This window comes from Hypomesus nipponensis, chromosome 12 (genome assembly GCF_054491055.1).
Source record: "Hypomesus nipponensis isolate SF chromosome 12, ASM5449105v1, whole genome shotgun sequence".
Taxonomy (NCBI): Eukaryota; Metazoa; Chordata; class Actinopteri; order Osmeriformes; family Osmeridae; genus Hypomesus; species Hypomesus nipponensis.
The window spans coordinates 1,601,022-1,623,029 of record NC_140372.1 but is presented as its reverse complement, the minus strand read 5'-3'; the positions used below and the strand labels follow the sequence as shown (position 1 = coordinate 1,623,029).

Below are 22,008 nucleotides of genomic sequence, written 5' to 3'. Positions count from 1 at the left end.
GCTGGATCAGGGCCAGGTTATAATACAGTAAATATTGTTCACCTAGTTTTTCCAACACAATGTACAAAGGTGAATTCAAACCTGGGGCATTTTGCAGAGGCGCTTACGGGCCCACGCCTTAAAAAAAAAAAATTTGCAATGTTTAATTATAACTGAATGTTGCCTACTGGCAGTCTGGCACACATGGATGCCCAAGCTCCGGAGAACCAACGGTATGGGCTTCTAACCATCCACCCCTGAGCTAGATACATCTCCTGCATGAGGCTTTGCTGATGCATTCCCTCTGTCCTGGTAACCTGAGGTAGTTAACAGCCTGCTGATATTGTGTTCCCAGGTGTTCCCAGGTAACTCCCGCTGTTCTGCTATGGCTTGGAGGGAAACGCTGAGTCGTGTGCTAGCCAGTATAACAAGGTCTCAGTGTGTTGTGTATTTGTGTGTGTTTGACGGTTCGTCTGACCACCAGGCGGAAGAGCAGTGAAGTCTGGAAGCCAGCTGAGAACATGCAGTGTTCAGCTTTCTGTAAAACAAGGTGGCCTGTTTAGCTCCTTTGGGGTTTTTAATCATCACCTTCTCCCCCTCACTGTGGCGGTTAGAAGAGATTAATCGGTTTCCAGCTCTGGGAAATCATAACCACATCCACCAACATACTGAGAACTCTAGCCTTTTGGTACTTTTAGCACTTAGTCATCAGATACCATATGAATGTTGTGTGGTCACCTTGGTGGTTTACAACCTGGAACCTTTTTTCTGTTTCATTCTGAGACACATCAAGGAAACTGCTTCTGCCCAGAGAAACCCTTAAAAGGTACAATATTTACTGTTACTGTTAGAAGACATTGTTACACCATGAACGACGATAATCAATCATTTACATTAGACTTGTTAGGCTACATCTGTAATGTCATTTGTGACAGAATACCTTCTGACTGCTACACACACGCACACACCTTTAATCTACAACTGTGAATCATTCTTTATTTACACAAACATACACAGTAATTACATTTTCAACTCTAAAAACATGCTTTACATGAACATTGAGCAAAGTTACTTGATCTTTTTTTATGTCCTCTCATATTTTAGCGTATTACCAGAGATCCTGGTCTGTAACACTGATGTTGTACAGAAACACCAAGCAGGTGAAGTGATTGTCGTCTCAGGCACTTTGAGGGAAAACTACAGCTGTGGAAACGTCACACATCTGGTTCAGTAACAGCTAGAATGAGCATGAATATTCAAGTATAATTCCACGATTGATGCAAATAGCATTAATACAACTCTCACATGCATCTACATGTCCACAAACTTTGTGCTGGGGATTAAGATACAATGTGATGTGGATATTTACACGACAAAGGTGTATAATAGAAGTCTGACAAATATAACAGAATGAAAAAAAAAAAGAATTCCATTGTACATTTTGGTATCTCTGTCTTTGGTATAGACAGACAGACTGTAAATCCATTATTCTCTCACCAAAGGAACTTTAACTTCAGGAGATCAGTTCTTTAGTTTCAGTAAGATTCTCAGTCCAGCAATAGACATACACATCCTCAAACACAAATCAAACATCAGATAATAGTCACATAACTGGACTCTGGAGTTTAAGTTCTGGGGTCAGTTCTGTGTGTGACCTCTGACCTGCACCTGAAGTTGGGGTCAGCAAAGAGACAGTGAGCTTGTAGTCGTTGTGCAGAGTGAGTGGCCTCCCAGCCCCCCAGCAGGGTCGGTAGCCCCATAATGAGGGCAGGTCAGTGGCCCCCCCAGCCCCCCGGGGTCAGTGGCCCCCCCAGCCCCCCGGGGTCAGTGCCCCCCCCAGCCCCCCGGGGTCAGTGGCCCCCCCAGCCCCCCGGGGTCAGTGGCCCCCCCAGCCCCCTCGGGACATGGTGAGGGGCAGGCTGACAGAGGAGAGGGAGGACACCTCCCAGTACAGACTGCGAGACAAGAACAGCTGGTAGAGAATCACCACCGATATAGACTGGCACAGGATCACCCCGATGGTCACCACCTGGACACAAACACACACACAGCTTTATAGAACAGTTCCTCCCTAGGCTGTGGGATCTTCTGTGTGGAGGAGAGAGCTCCTACCTTCTGTCTCTGGTGCAGGTTGAACAGCCCAGACAGCAGCACCAGCACCGGCTGGCACAGGAACCACAGGAGACAGCCCTGACAGAGACACACAGCACACAGCCCTCAGGAGACAGCCCTGACAGAGACACACAGCACACAGCTCTCAGGAGACAGCCCTGACAGAGACACACAGCACACAGCACACAGCCCTCAGGAGACAGCCCTGACAGAGACACACAGCCCTCAGGAGACAGCCCTGACAGAGACACACAGCACACAGCTCTCAGGAGACAGCCCTGACAGAGACACACAGCTCTCAGGAGACAACCCTGACAGAGACACACAGCTCTCAGGAGACAACCCTGACAGAGACACACAGCACACAGGAGACAGCCCTGACAGAGACACACACCACACAGCCCTCAGGAGACAGCCCTGAGAGACACACAGCCCTCAGGAGACAGCCCTGAGAGACACACAGCCCTCAGGGGACAGCCCTGACGGAGACACACAGCCCTCAGGAGACAGCCCTGACAGAGACACACAGCCCTGACAGAGACACACAGCCCTCAGGAGACAGCCCTGACAGAGACACACAGCACACAGCCCTCAGGAGACAGCCCTGACGGAGACACACACCAGACAGCCCTCAGGAGACAGCCCTGACAGAGACACACAGCCCTCAGGAGACAGCCCTGACAGAGACACACAGCCCTCAGGAGACAGCCCTGACAGAGACACACAGCCCTCAGGAGACAGCCCTGACAGAGACACACAGCCCTCAGGAGACAGCCCTGACAGAGACACACAGCACGCAGCCCTGTCAACAGGGAGCCACGGAGCAGGTCGACACTCAGGGCCTCATTTACTAACATTGCGACCGCAGCTTAATCGCCTTTGCCCAACCGCAAATAGCTGACGGTGTATATCCGAATTTTTTGTGGTATTTATCAAACCAGATGCTCGTCGGGCAATCTGAGGCGTGTTACCTTGGCAAAGGTAACGTAGAAGTCCCTCTTGAGCGTGCTTCTCTCGGAGCAGGTGGCCTGGTACAGCCTGGACCCCAGCAGCAGGGCGAGGCCCACCCGCAGGGCGATGAGCAGCAGGCCGGCCACGCTGCGCTGCCCGTGGAAGCCGTGGTGCTCCGTCTCCTCCAGCTGCTCCCACACTAGCAGCGCCCCCTGTGGGCCCCAAGAGGAATTACACACACAGTTGTGGATGTGCTGGTTGGACATGAATGGGTCGATATCAGGCTTCTGCTGAGCTTGATGACGCTCAATTCATATGAACCAGGTATGTTGGAGCAGGGAAACATCTAGAACATGCAGGGGGGTAGAACAGGTCCCCGAGGACCAGGATCTCAGGTAAAGGACCGTGGTGGTGTGCCAACCTGCGTGGCCACGCCCCCGAGCGCCAGCGCGGTGGAGAAGGGGGAGGAGCTCCACTGAAGCGGTCTGCTCGGTGTCTTTCTGCTGCGGCCGAGCGTCCAGCCCAGACACAGACTCAGCAGCATGTACAGCATGGACACCTGGGATACCACCTCACACACTGGGGAGGAACACCTCCGTTACAACACGCTCAACACAACGTTTCATGGTGAAGTAGGTTTGTGAACAATCTTGGGATGGTAGTGTCCTTATTGGGTGATAGTGTGTGAAAACTACACAGGGATTCAGAAGAGGAATGACAGACTCACGCTCAGCCAGGCTTCCCATCAGAGGCATGCCCAGCCCGTCTCTGCAGTACCTGAAGAACACACAGCAGGTCACCCTCTCTACACCCCCTCTCCACACCCCCTCTCTACACACCCTCTCTACACACCCTCTCTACACACCCTGTCTACACACAAGCATGGCTGTAGGTAACCAGGTATCCAGAGATGGCAAGTACTTAAGTAGATTTTTCTGGCACGCCTTTTTTCATTTCCTGGCTATCATCCACAACAAAAATGTGAACAATATATTTTCCAACTAAGTTTTGAAAAAATATTTTCCAACAAAAGTTTGGATAAAATCAAAATTTTCTTTTTTTAAAGGTTGGAAAAATAAAGTTTGTCTGACTGACCTGGCCAGGTGGACGTAGTTGCAGAGTGCGGAGAACCCCTGGAGAGCGAGGGCTACGGACAGCACCTTGAGGACAGTGTGCATAGGGCCGCCCTTACGCAGCGCATGCCACAGCGGCTGCACGTAAATACAGGACGCCAGGAAGTAGGCGAGGATCAACAGGAAGTAAAAACTGTGAAGGCCTGCAACAGGAGAGAGAGGTGGGAGATCTGTTCATCTTGAAGACCAAAAATCTGATGTGTGATCCCTTGCTGGGGTTAGGGTTGGTACAATGTTCTTCCGATTCCTGATCTTCTACTCTGTCTGTCTGTTTATCGCTTTGATTAAAATAATCTGCTATATGAATGAATTGTAATGAATGGTGTCGTCATGTTCATATTTGCAGCTGGCATCGCGTGTCAGGTGATTGTAAAGGTGGCATAGGGTGATTGGCTGGCTGAGTAAAGGTGGCGTAGGGTGATTGGCTGGCTGACCTGCCTCTTCTGAGCTGAAGTGTTCCAGAGGGTTCCCCGCTCCGTCTGGGTTCAACAGCATGAGGAGGAAGTGCAGGTCTTCTTGTGCTGGGATGGCATCCTGGTGGTGGCAGGTGTAGCGGTCGCTGTAGAGGGCGTGCCAGGCCTGGGGGGAGGCCTGGGGGGGAATGCTCTGGTTGTGTTCCTCCTGGCTCAGGGGAACTAAGACAGGAAGGCAGACGACAACAGGGCACGTTAGAAATGGATGCCATTTATTTGAAATACCACACCCTTAATATTAATATTATACCTTGGCATTTTTCATGCCTTGTTGGACAGTAAAGTGTGACAGGAAAGGGCCCCTTCAAGCCTTATAATCTACTGTAGAAGCTCCAATCCAGCTCCCTGGGTTGTGTGTGACCTACTGGAGAGCTGGGCTCTGGAGAGACGCTCCAGGCAGCTCAGGTTGTCGAAGCCGTCCTCCAGGTCCTGGAAGAGCAGCAGACGAGCCCCCTTCTCCACCGCCAGAGGAGCGTTCTCCAGCCGACACAGCACCCGACCTCCGCCCCCTGGACACACACGGGGAGACGGATGACAGGAGGGAAACTGAAGAGGTGAGCGGAAGAGATGTCGATGTTTCATCATATTTTTTGTTTCTTATTCGTTTGTTTTACTGTTAACAGGCAGGACAGTAGCTCTGTCATGGATTCAGTTCTGTTTGACCCGACATCTCTGCTGTGCTATGCTCACATCACTGATGAGGGAGGTGATTGTTCTCGTGCTTTGATACTCAAATGAGGCTGTGTTGTTACAGCTTTGACCTGACACCCACAACACCATATTGAGTTTGCATGTTGGTGAACTTTGAACCCTAAACAATCCAAGGTAGTTTATTTGTTTCACACCTGAGATTTGATCGAGAAGACTTATCTTACATTTGCTATACTTTGCCTAACGTGTATTTTCGAAGATATCAACAATATTCAAAAGAAAAAAAAATCACCACAAGGTCCCAACGGATCTTGTATAAAAAATACAACATATTTCTCATGTTCAGTAAGATACGACAAGAACTAAATAAGACGCGTCCAACACAAACACATGCAAATATACATCAAAAGCTTTCCTTGAATTTAGTGCCTACCGTGGTACATGAATTTAGTGATGTACTGGCCGATCTGTTCTCGTGCTGCATCACTCTTGAAAACTCCTATGACGGTTTTACCAAATACGACAGGAGTGCATATTATGAAAGCCGTAAGTACGGCCCATAGTCGATACATTCTTGATGAATATTAAATCTTTGCATTAACAGTACATTTATTCGACTACGAATCAATGGAACGTTCGACAAACACAGATCCTTGAGCGCTGACAGTTTGATGGATGTCGAGTTCAGCCAATCATTAAGAGACCTTGTTCGGACGTCAAACATGAAAACCAATCAGAAGGACCAAACAGGAATCTCTAAAATGTCCCACCTAACGATAATACGTGTCAACATTGCCGTAGAGCAGCTTTGTATTGTCGTAATATCAGCTATGTGAAGTGTGAAGTAGCAAGAAGCGGTTTGAAGTCTCCGTTTTTCAGAACTCCTAAAACATGGGAAGTTAGTTGGATGACTAACTTCAGTCAAGGTGATCGGTTTTCTTTCGTCCCACATCTCGAATGGTGTTCGTCACGAATGTACTTAAACTGGTCTTCAGTGAGAGTCTCGGGTGGTGAGAGATGGACTTCTGTACGAATATCCTGGTTACCGGAGGGTCGGGGTTCATGTAAGTGTATCTCTTAGAAATAAAGCGATGTGGACTATAGTTCAGCCTCTCCGACTGTCAGATTCCCAGATCCATCAATACCTTTTTCTCGTCTCAATAGTGGGTCCCATTTCGTCTGTTCATTGGTCAACAGACATCCAGACTGGCGCATTATCAATTTGGACAATGTAAGACGCTTTTTTCGCACTTAATCAGCTGATGGTTTTGATGAGCTGACTACTACCATTTAAATTACGGCCCTAAACAAAATCTACTACCTTATTGAAGTTGTCAATGTCGTTTTACTCACCTCACGAAAACAGAACATTATTGTGTTGGAAAGTTCACGAGTAAAATATAATGATTAACATGAGAATCTGTTCTCACAGATGGACTACTGTGCGAGTGCACGCAGCCTGGAACGCGTTGAAGAGAGAGACAACTACACGTTCATCAAGGTGCGAATATTCGGTTATTGTATTTCAATGATCACGCCATATGGGACATCTGGAATTATATAGGCCTAAATGATAGCCCTAGTCTACATGTAGACCAAAAACGTTTAGTTTTCAAAGTTTAATTACACTTGTGTGCATACCTGATGCCAATCTACATGTATCTTCTTGTTAACAGGGGGACATTTGCAATACACGCTTGGTAAACCACATCTTCGCTACAGAAAACATAGATATTGTTTTTCATCTGGCCGCCAAAACACACGTTGGTGAGAATCGAATAGGCTACTCTTTCTTGATTAAGTTTATTGGTTTTACTGGCGCCTAAAAACGTCCAAACTACAACCTATGCGCCGTTTCTGCAAAATATATAGGCCTAATTATAACACAATTTATTTTATTTTAGAGTCTTCCTTCGTCTGTCCATCAACCTTCCATAGGGTGAACGTGGAAGGGACGCGCGTGCTACTGAAGGGAGCGTTCGACGCCAAGGTGGACAAGTTTGTTTACATCAGTACAGACGAGGTTTACGGACAGAGCCTGGATAAGGTCCGTTCACAAAGACGTCTCATAAACCTTTACAGATTATTAGTAACAGATCTCCACAGACTAAATGCAGGCGGGATGACGGTTTGTCTTTCCGAACAGGCGTTTGAGGAGACTAGCCCAAGACGACCCTCCAACCCATACTCCAACACCAAAGCAGCCGCAGAACGTCTGGTGTTGTCCTACTGGGAGAAGTACAGGGTGGGATTACTGTTCAGGCAACATCTCATACCATCTGTATCGCCCTTTTCCCAAGCAATGTCAGAGGGCTCCGCAGATCAGCACCTATAGCCAACATAAACGTCAAAGATGCATTTCAGTCAATTGACGTTTGACAGTGTAATTATTTTTTTTTTTATCAGTTTCCTGTGATCGTGACAAGGAGCAACAACGTCTACGGACCCAGACAGTTCACTGAAAAGGTACTCTAACATCCTTGACGAATCTTCAGACATACTTGTGTTCCTCACAAAAATATTATAGTTTACAGTTGGTTATTTAGCAGACGCTCTTATCCAGAGCGACTTACAGTAAGTACAGGGACATTCCCCCCAAGGCAAGTATGGTGAAGTGCCTTGCCCAAGGACACAATGTCATTTTGGGATACGGCAGGGAATTGATCCGGCAACCTTCTGATTACTATCCCGACTCCCTCACCGCTCAGCCATCTGATATTAATGCAACTTTTTTTTCAAGGTTATTCCAAGATTCATCTCTCTTCTGCAAAACAACAAGAAGTGGTAACATTTGACATTTAGCATCAATTATAATTTTTGTAGGCTGCTAATTGTGTTTGTTGACTACAAGCCCCATAATCCTCTCTTAGTACCATACAAGGCACAAGGCCCCAGTCTCGCCACTTCCTGTTTGTGGAGGATGTTGTTGAGGCCCTTCTCACCATTCTGGAGAAAGGGATTGTGGGAGAAATCTACAACATTGGGGCCGACTTTGAAATCTCCATCATCCAGCTGGCCAGAGAGCTAACCAAGATGGTAAGAGTCCATGTCCTTATGATCGTGTCGGCCGTTTTAGTCTTAAAACGTATAGAAGTAAAAGTGGGAAAAATACGCTTGTCTTTCTCCCAGGTCAGGAACGTGCCGGACACGGGCCTGGGTGATTGGTTAGAGTTTGTTGCAGAGCGGTAGGTGAATTACAGTTGGAATCAAAATGTTATCAAAAAAGCAGCTTGATCTGAGGAATGTGACCTCTGACCTCTGACCTCTGACCTCCAGGCCCCAGGTTGACCTCAGGTACCCCATCAACTCAGACAAGCTCAGGCATCTGGGCTGGGCGCCAGCTGTCTCCTGGGCCGAGGGCATCAGGACCACAGGTACATCTCACCTGTGCTGGTCCTCGCTGAAAATATGCAATACAGAGAAGTACTTTTTTCTGTACATACATTATGAAATGCACCTTGGTGGGTGGGGGGGGGCATTTGAATTCAGTTCAAGAAGTTTCAAGTTCAGATCCCCCCCTGCCATTTTTACATAAATTTTGATAATTTGATCATGACTTCAGGTCATCTGTTACTATTTGCAGTGAAATGGTACCAAGACAATCCAGACTTCTGGGAGGAGTTTACAGAACAGCCAATCAGCTGTGAGTCTCACACTCAGGACCAATAGACACACTGGAGATGAAGGAACATCTTATGGTTGAAAAGAGACACAAATGTTTTGTATGATAATGACCAAGATGGATTGTACAGCTTTTTAAAAAGTAAATAAAGATTTAACAAGACAGAATCGTTTTTTTTGTGACTCAAGTGAAACTGTCCGAGCGCAGAGCCTACATGTTGTGGGTGTGGACTTCATTATTATTTAGTATTGTGATGACTCATCATAGAGATCAACGATATACCTCCTCCACCTCAAGTAACACATACAAACGTTAAGTTACGTATTTGCAAGTCCAAACTTTTAATTTTGGTAAAATCATACAATAAATGCACAGGTAAGTGTTTCTCGTGCAGTGCACAGCCTCTAAACTGAATATTACATTTTACATAAAGCAAATACTAACTAGTGGGCCACTTGTGGAGTAGGAAGAGGGTTTGCCAGCCAAAAGCCACAAACTCACATCTTTTCTTGAACCAAAGACGTTTCGCTTCAGCTGTGGCTTGCCAAATACTCGCTCAAGAACTCACCAAGGCCCAAATATACACACAACAATAGAGCAGAACCACATGTTTTTTTTTCAGATTGCCATGTGCCAGACATTCACTGGGGGGGGGGGGGGGGGGGGGGGGGAACTCAGAAACAAAAGAAACTCAATTGAATTGGAGAGAATCTGGACACTTATTTGCACTAGTACATTTTTTTTTTTTTAGAAAATGGTTTTGATCATTTTTATCCAAACCTTGGCATTGGTTGGTTGTTTCAAATTTTGAAATGACCTGATAACGGCTGATTAGATGGAGCTGCTATGAAGCCTGCAGTAGGAGGTGTTGTAACAGGTGTTTTGATATGAGTCCAATATGACTTACATTAAAAAGCTCACACTACCCCGAAAAATATAAATTTCCACGCGGTGACATTCAACATTCAAGTGCCAGTGTTTTTGTACTGTCTTTTGGTCAAGTTTCTTAAACTATCACTTTTTAGGCTTATAAAAATAAATATTTCTCAAAAATGCTTAATAAATTACACAAACTAGCAGCGAAAGTAGAATCTAGTACTGTGTGCAAATAGCTAAATTCCAAGACTGCTACTGTACTAACCCCTGGTCCCAAATAAATCCTGGTTTAAATAGTGATAACACTTTCCCCTTTCTGAAACAAGCTGCGTTTATCGTAACTTCACACACACTTCTGAAGCTTCATAAGGACACGTACTCAAGACAACATTTATATAAAACTCTAAATGTGCAATAAAAGAACTTTCTGTAAAACTTGATGGGCGAACATCACAAAGGGGCCTACACCTAACTTAAGTAGCACCAATCAATCTTAAGTTATCACAACACTGTCAGTGCATCTGTTCCATGACCACCAAGTCAATGTTATCTTATTCAAATGTCAAGGCACGACACACTTTGAGAATATATATGCATCTATTGCACTTTAAAGTTAAATGCCTTTTCCTGCAAATGTTTGGCCAATCCTCCACAAGGAGGAAGCCTGTATGCCAGGGAGACCAGCTGGCCAGTGATTTTACAAAATGCGCCTAGACGACCCATCCCTCCAGGGAAGAATAGCTGTATTGAGTTTGTGTAGGAAAATATGAGCGCCCGGTCACATGGGATAGATGCACCAGCCAGGGAACACTGCTGTCTTCTCCAGCAGTGCACTGGAAAGCAAAACTACACTTCCCATCAACCCCCTTGCTACGGGTGCAGTTCTCCAGTTAGCTCTGTACATGACCGCCCCTCGCTGACCCTGACCTGCCTGGGCCCTTGACCACCTCCCTGGACTCTACGTGGAAGAGCTTGTATCTCGACACAGTTGACCCGAGAATGTCTTTCGGATTCAAACGCAGCTTGAAAAAAAATTAAAATAAACTAGAAAATTTAACAAAAAGAATAAGAGTGGAGAACTTTTGTAACAAATAAAAGCCTGCTGCAGAATTTGTTTGCTTTTAAACTCCTTGACCAAAAAACAACAACACTTGCATGCGTCTTTGTCCTGAGGCCTTGACAACAAGCAAAGCTGCACAGGGTCTGTGGGGTCCAATGGCAACCATTCAAACGTCACTTTCAATATGGCAAGCGTTGATTAATTTGCTAAGATTTTTCAGTTCAGTTTTGTAAATATTGAAAGACAGTTGGCCTTCAATTTCCATGCTTGTCAATTCCAATCTTTCAAAAATGTTTCAAGTAAAAACAAGTCTAAATCAAATGCCTATTTCACCCACTGTATAGCTTGCTCCTAGCTGCCGCTACGACAAGTTTATTTACAAGTGGGTCATTTAACGTAACCACTGAACAATCCAAGTACATTGTGCGGTTGGACTTTTCATTTTCAAATGCTTCATTTTAAAATTTTCACAATTGTTGAACTGGAATGGCTGATTTAGTGAACACTACCATATTCCTCTCCAGGATAGAGTGAGCGAGAACATTAACTATTTTCCCTTGAAAAGTGCTTTTGCCACAAGGGTTTTGAAAGTCTGTAGTGGAATTCTTGTGCGCTAAAACTGGGATGTTTGCAGCCACCCGTGTTCCCTGCGACTAATTAGAGGCTCAAATGGACACATGAATCATAGTCATGTCATCTCAGTGTTTGCCAAGGTTTGATTTAGCTCAAGCTTTTGTTTTACTTCCAAATAAAATTAACATAACAATGTTAACAAAACATAATTTAGTTCCTATTTGGCCAGGTTTCGGCCTTTAAAGTTTTAAAAGAAATCAAAGCGTAAACGATCTAATTGTTAAAGGCACAGTACATTAACAAACAAATGATCCTCAATATTTTTTTTTCCGTTACAAAGAAAGAAAATGCAGTTGAAGAGAGAAAAAAAATAATAATAATAATAATCTACAAGTCCCAAGATTCTACATTAGCTTTCGTCGTCACCGACAACCATCCCATGATTCCTGAGCCGGGCCAGTGGGATTGGCTCCGTGACCCTGGCTCTTGTCTCCCAACAACCTGTCTCTCCTCTCGGCTCCATGTTTGGAAAAGTGGTCAGAGAATCACAGCTGGTAATGTACTGCAGAGTCTGGTTAGAAGCTACACAGGGGTTTATATAGTCTGGCTTAGTTTACATGTGGTTCCTGTCTCTGTGAGTTTGGCGTGGTGCAACCCACTGCAATGGTGGGGGTGGGAGGGGGGGGTGGTATAGGAGAAGGGGTAGAGGAGACCGGGGGGCAGACCGGGGGTGGGGGTGTTCAGTTGCCCCACCAGTCCACCTGAGAGTGGGTATAGTTTCCTCCATAGCCGTCGCTGTAGAAGTTTCCAAACCCGCCTGTGATTGGAGGAGAGAACAGAGTGAGAGAGCAGCACTTGGACCTGTCAGCAGCAGGTACCTCAGACACACGGAGGCTGGATGAGCTATCCTTACCCCCGCCGAACCCCCGGTTCCCTCCGTGTCCTCCAGGGTTACGCCCCCCGCGCCCACCGAAGCCCCCGGTGTTGCCGCCCCCGCTGGTCTGGCGGTAGTCCCGCGCCCCGAAGCCACCAGAGAACCTGAGAGAGGAGGGGATGGTGTCAGACATGGGGGGGAAACAGACCTCAAAACCTCAACGCCCCCCAGGAACCTCCATCCCCTTGCTGGGGCTTCATGATGAAGAGCACCCTCTCTTCTATCCATGTCTCCCTCTCATTTCATAATCCCTCATCATATATCTCATGCCTCCCTGGTCGTACCTCTTGGAGCGCCCCCTGCTGCTGCTCTTGTGCTGGTGTTCGTAGGCTAGACTCTCCAGCCAGGAGGGCACCTCCTGCTTGGCTTCCACCAGGATGTCCAGCAGATCCTTGGTGATGTTCCCGTTCTTATCGTTGAAGAAGGACGTGGCCAGACCTGCAGGACACGCACATGTGATCAAACACCAACTCACTTTATATCACACGTCCCCTTAAACATTACATCCGAAACCAACTTAAACATGATATCAAACGTGAACTAAAACATATCAAAAACCCACTTAAACAGAATACCATGTGGAAGGGTTAGAATGATGCGGACAGGTGTGCAAGATTTCGGAAGGTAGTGGAAGGTTTCGAAGGGTGTGGAAGGTTCTAGAAGTGTGTGGGTTCAGCCGTGTGCTCACCCAGGTTGCCCACGCGGCCGGTTCGTCCAATGCGGTGGACGTACTCCTCGATGTCACTGGGGAGGTCGAAGTTGATGACGTGCTTCACATTAGAGATGTCCAACCCCCTCGCCGCCACCTAACCAGGAGAACACTCAGACTGGGGCCTTCCACCTCGACACTGAAGAGTGCCCTCTCTGTGTGTGTGTGTGTGTGTGTGTGTGAGTGTGTGTGTGCGTGTGTGTGCCTCACCGCTGTGGCCACCAGGATCGGGCATCGTCCTGAACGGAACTGATGCAACGCTTCCTCTCGGTCTCTCTGGGAACGGTCTCCGTGGATACTGGTGCAGGCGTAGCCCTCACGGTACAGGAAGTCCTCCAGGGCGTCAGCTCCCTTCTTGGTCTCCACAAACACCAGCGTCAGGGAGTCCTTTCCTGGGGGCAGGGAGACAGGAACCGCTCAAGACCCGGGTCAAGCTCTCCTTTGGGTTGTGTGTCAATTATTTTCCCCAGTTGCCCCAGAATGAAAAACAGCAAATCTTTGTGAATGGTGCACAAACAACACTGCAATACAGAAGATCTAGCCAGGCTGCTACTGGGATGAGGAGGAGGAGGGGGGGGCAAGTCAACAAGAGAAGGACAAAAGGCAGACGACTTCAAAAGGTTCAAGGAAAATAGTGGTTAGGGTTTTATTTAGTGACCGTTCTGTCAGTCTTCCTGCTGGTGTTAGGCTGAGGGCATCAGCTCTGTCTAACCCAGGGTTCAAAATGCATCTTGCTTGCTTCCTGCTTCCTGGAGGCCGTGTGCACACCACACCTCTGCCTCAGGAAACAGATGGAAACATTTTTAAAATGTAAGCAATTCAATCAGACCAGTTTGTTTCTGGTATAGTGGAGTGCTTTGGCATGCTGGCCTATCTGACAGAAGCAGGTGGTGTTCAGGTCATGTTGATATAGAGGACTGACAAGCAGGCAGGCAGGCAGGCAAGCTGACAAGCAAACACCACCCACAAAGACTTCCTCAAATCATATCAAATGAGTGCCGTCACAATTACAAAGACAAGATGGCCGACTGACACCAACATGGAACCTAATGGGACCTCATACAGAAACGGAGATACTATGGGTAACCATTTAAAACAAAACAATCATATGAAATGATGTAAAAAGGCACCTACGTCCACTGTAGTCATAATAAAGTCCTACTTACCGGGTTTCTCTATGTTTTCAACTGCATTATCCTGAGCCTCGTTGGGAATGACTTAGGATAGAACCAAACCCCGTGATGAACGTACTGCACTTTGATATCAGGTGAAACAATTTCAAACTGACACTTAGGATGTGAACTTTAGAGCCATAGAGGTTAGGAGCCTGTTTAAAAACGGTCCTATCCACATAAACAACAGTGTCTGTCTCAATGAGAATGTTACATATCGAGTTGTCACCATGGCAATATTTTTACTTTGATACTGATACCAAGTGTTGCAGTACTTGATGCTGAACCAATACTAACGACAACAAATCTAATAAAAGGGGTTATTGGACATCTATTGTCTTATTTTGATCTGTATTTTTCCAGCTGTTTTTGTGACCCTGGCTGTTAGTTCTCCTGGATGCTGGGGCGGGAGAGCAAACGCTCACACTGGCTCGTGCCCGTTCACTTTCTGACAGTTCAGTTCTGCTGATTAGCAATCTAGCAGCAGCGTTTCCCTTGCTACACTAGCCCCATCAGGGGGCAGCCTGCCTGGGGGGCAGCCTGCCTGGGGGGAGCCTGCCTGGGGGGAGCCTGCCTGGGGGGAGCCTGCCTGGGGCCTGGGGGGCAGCCTGCCTGGGGCCTGGGGGGCAGCCTGCCTGGGGGGAGCCTGCCTGGGGGGCAGCGTACCATCTATGGCTCTGCCACTGAACACAAACATGTTCTGTTAATGACAGATCTAATCTAAATGTAGGCTACAGTACAGGTTTGGTGGCAAGAAATGCCAGAACTCATTTCTGTCTTATCGTTTCTACAAAAGGTCAAAGGGTTTCTGTGCACATATAGATAAGATACTGATAGTGTAGATATAGATATTGTTACACAGCCCAAATATTAGATCAGGAATCAGGCATTCCTTTGGTATCAGGAATAAACAAAATGCCATGGCATTTGTTCCAACTAACTTCTATCAATTCCACAGTGAGGCTTTCCTCTAACCCTATAGCCTACATCAAACCTGTATTAGTTAAAGCCACACACACACACACACACACACAGGGCAGTACGTCAGTTACACGCCCGGCTAGGCACGGCGGGGGAGGGAGGTGAAGGGTTTACCTGTGGCGTTGAGCAGGTCGAGCAGGAAGGATCTCTTGTCATTCTCCTCCACCCACACCACCTTCTGGGTGATGTTCTCTGAGGTGGAGCCCACACGTCCCACCGCCAGGAAGATGTACTCCTCCAGGAAGTCACGAGCCAGGATCTAGGGATACAACATCGTCAACAGCGCTCTGGTGAGGGCGCTCTGGTGAGGGCGCTCTGGTGAGGGCGCTCTGGTGAGGGCGCTCTGGTGAGGGCGCTCTGGTGAGGGCGCTCTGGTGAGGGCGCTCTGGTGAGGGCGCTCAGGTGAGGGTACCTGGATCTCTTTGGGGAAGGTGGCGCTGAACATCATGGTCTGGCGCAGGCCCTTGGGAGGCATGGTGTCCTGCTCCACGATGCGTCTGATCTGAGGCTCAAAGCCCATGTCCAGCATGCGGTCAGCCTCGTCCAGCACCAGGTAACTGGGGCAGAGGTCAGGGGTCACCACAGGGCTACACAACACAGCAAGGGCTGCCTCTGGGAGTCCACCAAGTCACCTGGCTCTCTCCCATTCCTCCTTCCCCTCCCTGGCTCTCCTCCCCTCCCCTCCCTCACCCTCCCCTCCTCCCTCCCTACCTGCAGTAGTCCAGGCCAATCTTGCCCCTCTCCATCATGTCCACCAGGCGCCCAGGCGTGGCCACCAGCAGGTGGCAGCCTCGCTCCAGGTCTCTGATCTGCTGGCCGATGTCTGCTCCTCCGTAGACCACGCAGGGACGCACACGAGAGCGGTACGCAACCTGGGGGTGGGGGGCGGAGGAGGGCGGGAGAGTGTTTTGGGAGGGTGTAGGGAGAGTGAGAGACAAAAGGAGAGAGAGCGAGAGGAAGAGAGCACAAACAATGTGTGTTACATTGCAGAACTGTAATCCCAGCGTTGCCGGCTGGCATGGGAGCACAAAGAGCAGGAGGCCTCCACAGCCAGGCCCCTCCCAGTCCCTGTCCTGAAGGCAGGGGTGTGTGTGAGGGAGCCAGCCTGCTCACCTTCCTGGCCTCCTCGTAGATCTGCAGGGCCAGCTCTCTGGTGGGCGCCAGCACCAGGGCGATGGGGAACTGCTTACGCCTGCCGTACTTCCCATTCTCCTGCAGGGACGCATCAAGGAACAGAACCTCTCCGTTGTTATGACGACACAAAGAAATAGGAATGGACCAGACACCCATCTTCAACAAGACTCTCGATCATGTCTCCTCAAACGCCTCTGTAGGAGGGCCTTTCTCTCTCACACACACACACACACACACACACACACACACACACACACACACACACACACACACACACACACACACACACACACACACACACACACACACACACACACACACACACACACACACACACACACACACACACACACACACACACACACACACACACACACACACCTGTCCTGAAGCTTTGGCAGCAGCAAGAGCTTCTCCAGGTCCCTCAGTGTAGATCTGACTCAACATAGGGAGAAGGAAGGCTGCAGTCTTACCAGAGCCTGCCACACACACACACACACACACACACACAATAGGGTTACACAAGCTTCCCATAATAAAGTATCATTTAGCCCTTATCCTCAGTGACGTACAGTGCAGGGGGGATTTGAACCTTTGACCTCTTGATCTGTAAATACTCTAGCCAATGATTTAAACCTATCCCCCAACCATTTGCGTGTGTGTAGCTCAGTTCTTCAACATGTGACTGCAGATCAGGTGGATCGCAGGTTTGAATCCCCGCCCGCTGCTTGGGTGCCAGCGTGTGCTGCAGGGGGTGGTTGGGGGTGGGCACCTGTCTGGGCGCAGGCCATCAGGTCTCTCTTGTTCTTGATGATGGGGATGGCATACTTCTGCACCGGGGTGGGGCGCGTGTAGCGACTCAGAGCTATGTTCCCCATGATGATCTCCCCCATCGCCACGTCCTGGAACTGCAACACACACAGGTTTGTTTTTCTATCCTACTGGGGCCCGATCAGTCAACATTGTGTCATCTCTAAACACTAACCCTTAAGCTTAACCCATAATTAATCATTCTAACCCTGTAAAAAAGCACTTGAAGTTCCACTGCACTTGAGAGGACTTTTGGTCCCCACAAAGGTAGTTAAAGAAGACTAACAGAAGCTAGATCTCTGTTCTGGAGGGATTGACAGCATGGTGATTCAGACTCACGCTCTCAATGTGGTGTGGACAGTTTTGGCCCGTGGCCTCAACAGGAATATCGTCGTACTTCTCAAAGTTAATACCCGTGTTGCTTCCTGAGAACAGCTCACTGTGGGCAAGATCACAACACAGTCAGCAACAACTACTATGAGACAGTAGCAGCTGTTTCTATGAAGCAGGTGGGGCTGGAGCTCACTGTTCCAGGCGTTCGTTGGGGGGGATGGGTTTGGACCAGTCTTCGTCGTCCCTGCTGTCCTCCACCCAGCGGCTGTTCCCCGCGCTGCCGAACCCTCCGCGCTCGTACCTGACAGCCACATGGAGAACAGTCACATCTCCTCCATACTGACGTACAAACAGTGCTAGAAGAACATACAGCAGAAGATCAGAGGTGCGTGGCTCAAACAGCGTTTAGGTGGCCAGAGTCAGGGAACAGTGTTTATATGACTAGTGTAGTTTGACTGAGTGGTGTAGCTTGGGGATGTCGTTTGGTCTGCTGACCTTCCTCGAGAAGCAGAGCCGCGCTCGGTGAAGAAGGCTGACTTCCCCTGTCGGCTCTGCCCCCAAAGCTCGTGTAGGCATCCTTGGCCGTGGTCCAGCCGCCATCTTTGTTTTCGTACCCGCCGAACCCCACCGTCTGCATGGGCTGGATGGGGTTGTAAGCCCCGCCCCGGTTCCCGCGGTAACCCCCCCCACCGCCCCGCCCCCTCTCCATGCGGGGGGGCCGCGCCCGAAGCCGTTGCCGCCATTCATGCGGTTGTCATGATAACCGTTCACAAAGCCGTTGCTGCGTCCACCGTCCCACCCTCCAGGGGAGTCTTGGGGGTAGAAGAAGAAGAAGAAGAAGGGGGGAAAAGAGAGAAAACATGACGACATGACCTTCCCAAACAATCACATTACATCATCGAAAGATGTTAGTCAGTTGCATGTGCTTATGTCAAATCCCAGCAAAACAATTTAGAACACATTGGTTATTGATTAATGACACCTGCTGGGAAAATACGTTTCACATCGAGACACACACCTGAGATCAGCTTACCTCCCCCACACCTCATATGCAGGTCACATGGTACAAACCAACATGGTGCCACCACAGAGACAGGTGTAAGTCGCAGGCCAGACATACTTAGCTGCTCTGCAGTGGAAACTTTACAACGTCTGGTCAAACATCTGTCTCCTCAAAAGCAAGGTCCCAATCAAGGGTACACCATAGCAGCCCCTGCCGCCACGTCTGGCCCTCACTTACAGAGGCAGTGTGAACGTAGAGGAGATGAGCTGCTAACACCACTAGTGCATGGAGGAGCCAGCCCTGTCTCCGGTCCACCAATCACAGAAGGCCCTGTCTCCGGTCCACCAATCACAGAAGGCCCTGTCTCCGGTCCACCAATCACAAAAGGCCCCGTCTCCGTTCCACCAATTACAGAAGGCTTCGCTTCCAAAACACGCAGAACACGTCTGCTGTCCACCAAACAGGACGACATCATAGCATCGGCCCTCCAATCAGATTGAGGCTTTTGCATCGGCAAGCAATTAATGAAGGCATGCCATTAAAGAAATGATTAATAAAACTGTTCCTGAAACGCCAGAGCTTCCCTCAGCTAAAAAGCCGTCAAAAAGGGACTGACATCTCCTTCCAGGTGCCATAGAGTAAGAGTTCTGTCTAGCAGAGGAATAAGCATTTCCTGTTGTAATAAGACAAACAGTGTCATGGTAGGGGTCATGTCTAAACCGTCTTCATGATTAAGAACATGCTACCGGTGTGTGTGGTAGCGGGAGGGATCTGCCTTTGGAGAGCATGGACCTAGGCCTGGTGTTGAGACTGTCAGCCCATGAAGCGCTGGGCCAGCATCCCTGCAGCATCCCTGCAGCATGTTCTCATGCCCGGCTTCAGCTACAGCATGGCAGCACGTTCTCATGCCCGGCTTCAGCTACAGCATGGCAGCACGTTCTCATGCCCTGCTTCAGCTACATCTACACAAGGATTTCTCCATCAGTTCCCAGGTGTTTAGGGGACGGAGAGGAAGGGAACCGCTGTGGTTGAGTGTTGTTGGAGAGGAGGGGGTTCTAGGAGTGATGGTGAACTATGGTGTGCAATCAATTGAGACACTGCTTTGACAGGTCCTTGGTAGTCAAGGTTAGGGGCCCTTACTTCCACCCTGTACGTCGGGGGAGTCGACACTTACCATTTTTGGCAGCCTCTTTGTTCCGTAAATGAGGTGGAATGTAACGCCCTAGAGAGACAGACTCGTGAGAACAGGGGCAGCACAGCACAACAGAAACAAACACTGGCAGGGGGATCCTGGATTACTGGTCTTAATCTCAAGTGTCTCGTCTACCCCCGCAGAAGGACATGGCTCCACTGCCATGAGCAAAACCAAACAGTAAGCCTAGCGAAAAGGGCCAAAGGCCTAAAAAGAGCCTGTGTCCGTGTCTCTTAAGGGCCAGAGATTGTGTCAGAAGAGGATAAGAATGCATGTTACTTACTGCCAGTGCCACCACCCTGACCGTCAATAGAACCCAAGTCCAGAACAGCAAGCTGTAAGGAAGAGGAGAAGCACAGTTAAGCATCACCTGACACCAAACATGCCAGCTATCCCTTACACAGCAGCGGCTCCATGTCAGCTCTTAGCAGACATCAGGTCTGGTTAGTCCGGGTTGCACTGCGCGTAATCACCCCACAATGCAACTTTCGTATACTGTTGGTCCACGAAAGGCATCTAAAAGTCAACTGTGGGAACGAGTAGTGCAGACAGAACTATAAACGTGGACCCTAATTTATTTGGTATGCTTGACAATCAGAGCCAATAAGCTGTGTATTTTAAATCAAGAAACGTAACTATTCTCTGTTGGTTTAAGGTGACGGACGTAGATCTCAGATGCCCGTGATACGTAACTAATAGACTCAAATTGGGTCATTTTTTTCCAGTTTCAGAAGAGGGCCTGCGACCAGCATGGCTAACGAGCACATTTCCATCAAAGATGTGAGGTAAATAAACTACAAAACGCCAAACTATGGATGACGGTAGTTTGTTAGTGACCCGTCAATTTGTTAGCTGGTTTGTGTTCTTCCAACCACGACAGTGATGAAGATAACAATAACATCAAAAAATGCCAGACTGCTGACTGGCAGCCCTTACAGGCAGCAAGGCCAAGGCTAGCGCTACCTACAGCTAGCTATACCCCACAGCTAGTCGGCAAATTAATAAATCAAGCAGACCACATGATACGTAAATTGACAGTACGACATTCTACTCCAAACTAGTAAAGTAAACGGAATTCCTCAATTTAGTTATTAGATTTGCAATCGGCGATAATGTCGCACTCGGCATTTTAGCTAGGACGCGAGGCACCGCCATCATCACTCGTCTCCCCACTACCTTACACCACAGTCGACCTCCATTTTAACCAGATTCGACGACACACGCAGTTTAGCTAGCAAAGCTAGCCTAGCTAACATTAGCCGGCCTAGCATAATGCAGCTAACAAGCCGGCCCACTGCTGTCCACGATCTTTTTTTGACTTATGATTCCAAATGAATGACAAGACACATAAAACGCAGATTTAAAAAGGAAAACTCACCTGCTGTTCTAGACCGTGTACATTTTCGACGGCCACATGACTCATAACTAAGGAATATTGAGGAAAAATTTTGACGTCAAAAAAGGATCTCTTTGTTTGCCGGTTTGTCTTTCTAGTAGCTCCGCCGCTTGGCCGCCCTCCTTTATCAGTTTCCCCCAAAAATGTATAACGTTAAGCGATATATGTTGATGTATATATCTTGGTATTTCTAATCACATTAGCTGTATGCTTATTTAATGCAGTAACGTTGGCTTAGCCCGAGTCCGGTGGAAGCTTTGCAAATGCTACCGAAACTAATAGCTTGTGGTCAGTGCGCTGCTGTAATGGAACTAGGACACCGACGGAGGAATGTTATTGGTTGAGCTGACTCAAGCAGGCTCGCTACTTATCGCGACGCTTAGATTTGGAACCTGTCACCGTCACCTGATGACAGAGCAGCAGCGGGCTGGCATCATATTTACACCATATCCTCGATATATCCTTCACATTTAGCGTTTAGCTGTAGCTATGCATTTGTAACAAATACCACTGCGAAAAGAGTGCGTTTGTGTTTACTATCATAACTTATTTTATTTACATTAGGTTTTGAAAGTTGCTGTATTAAACCTATTTGAAAGATTCTGATGTCAATTAGAGGAATTGAATGAAATGTAGGATACTATGCGCTATTCGCCAGATTAAAACAAGTAAAGAAAGTCTATATGTGAATCACACATCCACTCTTTGCCTTTTTAATGCCGCGTCAACGTTCCACCCACTAGAGAGACGGAGCTGGGAAACAGTCTGGTCGTTAGGGAGACGAGTGAGGATAACAGTCTTGACACTGATTCACGCAGATCCACAGTCGGATTTGATATTCACTTCATGGGGCCTTAAAATGTAGACGGGATAGATAAGGCTGGTGTCCGCTCGGGTGGTCGGCCTGAGGACGG

General features: G+C 48.2%; 3 protein-coding genes across 5 annotated transcripts; 1 reads left to right on the top strand and 2 right to left on the bottom strand.

Moving 5' to 3' along the window:
- Positions 1-1,855: 1,855 nt before the first annotated feature.
- On the bottom strand, positions 1,856-6,096 carry gpr180 (G protein-coupled receptor 180). Its single transcript, XM_084668354.1, has 9 exons — positions 5,733-6,096; positions 5,014-5,157; positions 4,610-4,810; positions 4,138-4,318; positions 3,770-3,819; positions 3,464-3,621; positions 3,063-3,254; positions 2,092-2,169; positions 1,856-2,008 (listed from the first exon to the last, which is right to left on the bottom strand). Exons 1-9 carry the CDS (start codon positions 5,869-5,871, stop codon positions 1,856-1,858), a joined length of 1,296 nt encoding a protein of 431 aa, XP_084524480.1. The 5' UTR covers positions 5,872-6,096.
- An 11-nt stretch (positions 6,097-6,107) lies between these two features.
- On the top strand, positions 6,108-9,088 carry tgds (TDP-glucose 4,6-dehydratase). 3 transcript variants are annotated; one of them, XM_084668355.1, is made up of 12 exons: positions 6,108-6,363; positions 6,464-6,530; positions 6,732-6,800; positions 6,976-7,066; positions 7,204-7,346; positions 7,446-7,544; positions 7,706-7,765; positions 8,040-8,083; positions 8,170-8,335; positions 8,429-8,484; positions 8,576-8,722; positions 8,883-9,088. In XM_084668355.1, the coding sequence occupies exons 1-12, from the start codon at positions 6,317-6,319 to the stop codon at positions 8,944-8,946; spliced, it is 1,053 nt and encodes a 350-aa protein (XP_084524481.1). In that variant the 5' UTR covers positions 6,108-6,316; the 3' UTR covers positions 8,947-9,088. The 3 variants fall into 3 exon arrangements, with proteins under 3 accessions (XP_084524481.1, XP_084524483.1, XP_084524482.1); XM_084668356.1 differs by having other exon boundaries at positions 6,109-6,363; positions 8,576-8,673; XM_084668357.1 differs by lacking the exon at positions 6,464-6,530.
- A 150-nt stretch (positions 9,089-9,238) lies between these two features.
- Positions 9,239-21,407, bottom strand: ddx3xb (DEAD-box helicase 3 X-linked b). Its single transcript, XM_084668353.1, is given in 20 exon segments — positions 9,239-12,247; positions 12,344-12,468; positions 12,649-12,802; positions 13,053-13,170; positions 13,284-13,465; positions 14,240-14,290; positions 15,341-15,485; positions 15,639-15,783; positions 15,938-16,098; positions 16,340-16,438; positions 16,742-16,839; positions 17,133-17,268; positions 17,510-17,609; positions 17,697-17,804; positions 17,999-18,044; positions 18,047-18,212; positions 18,215-18,315; positions 19,681-19,728; positions 19,982-20,033; positions 21,077-21,407. Coding segments are annotated over 20 exon segments (2,157 nt in total). The 5' UTR covers positions 21,122-21,407; the 3' UTR covers positions 9,239-12,170.
- Between the last annotated feature and the right edge of the window lie 601 nt (positions 21,408-22,008).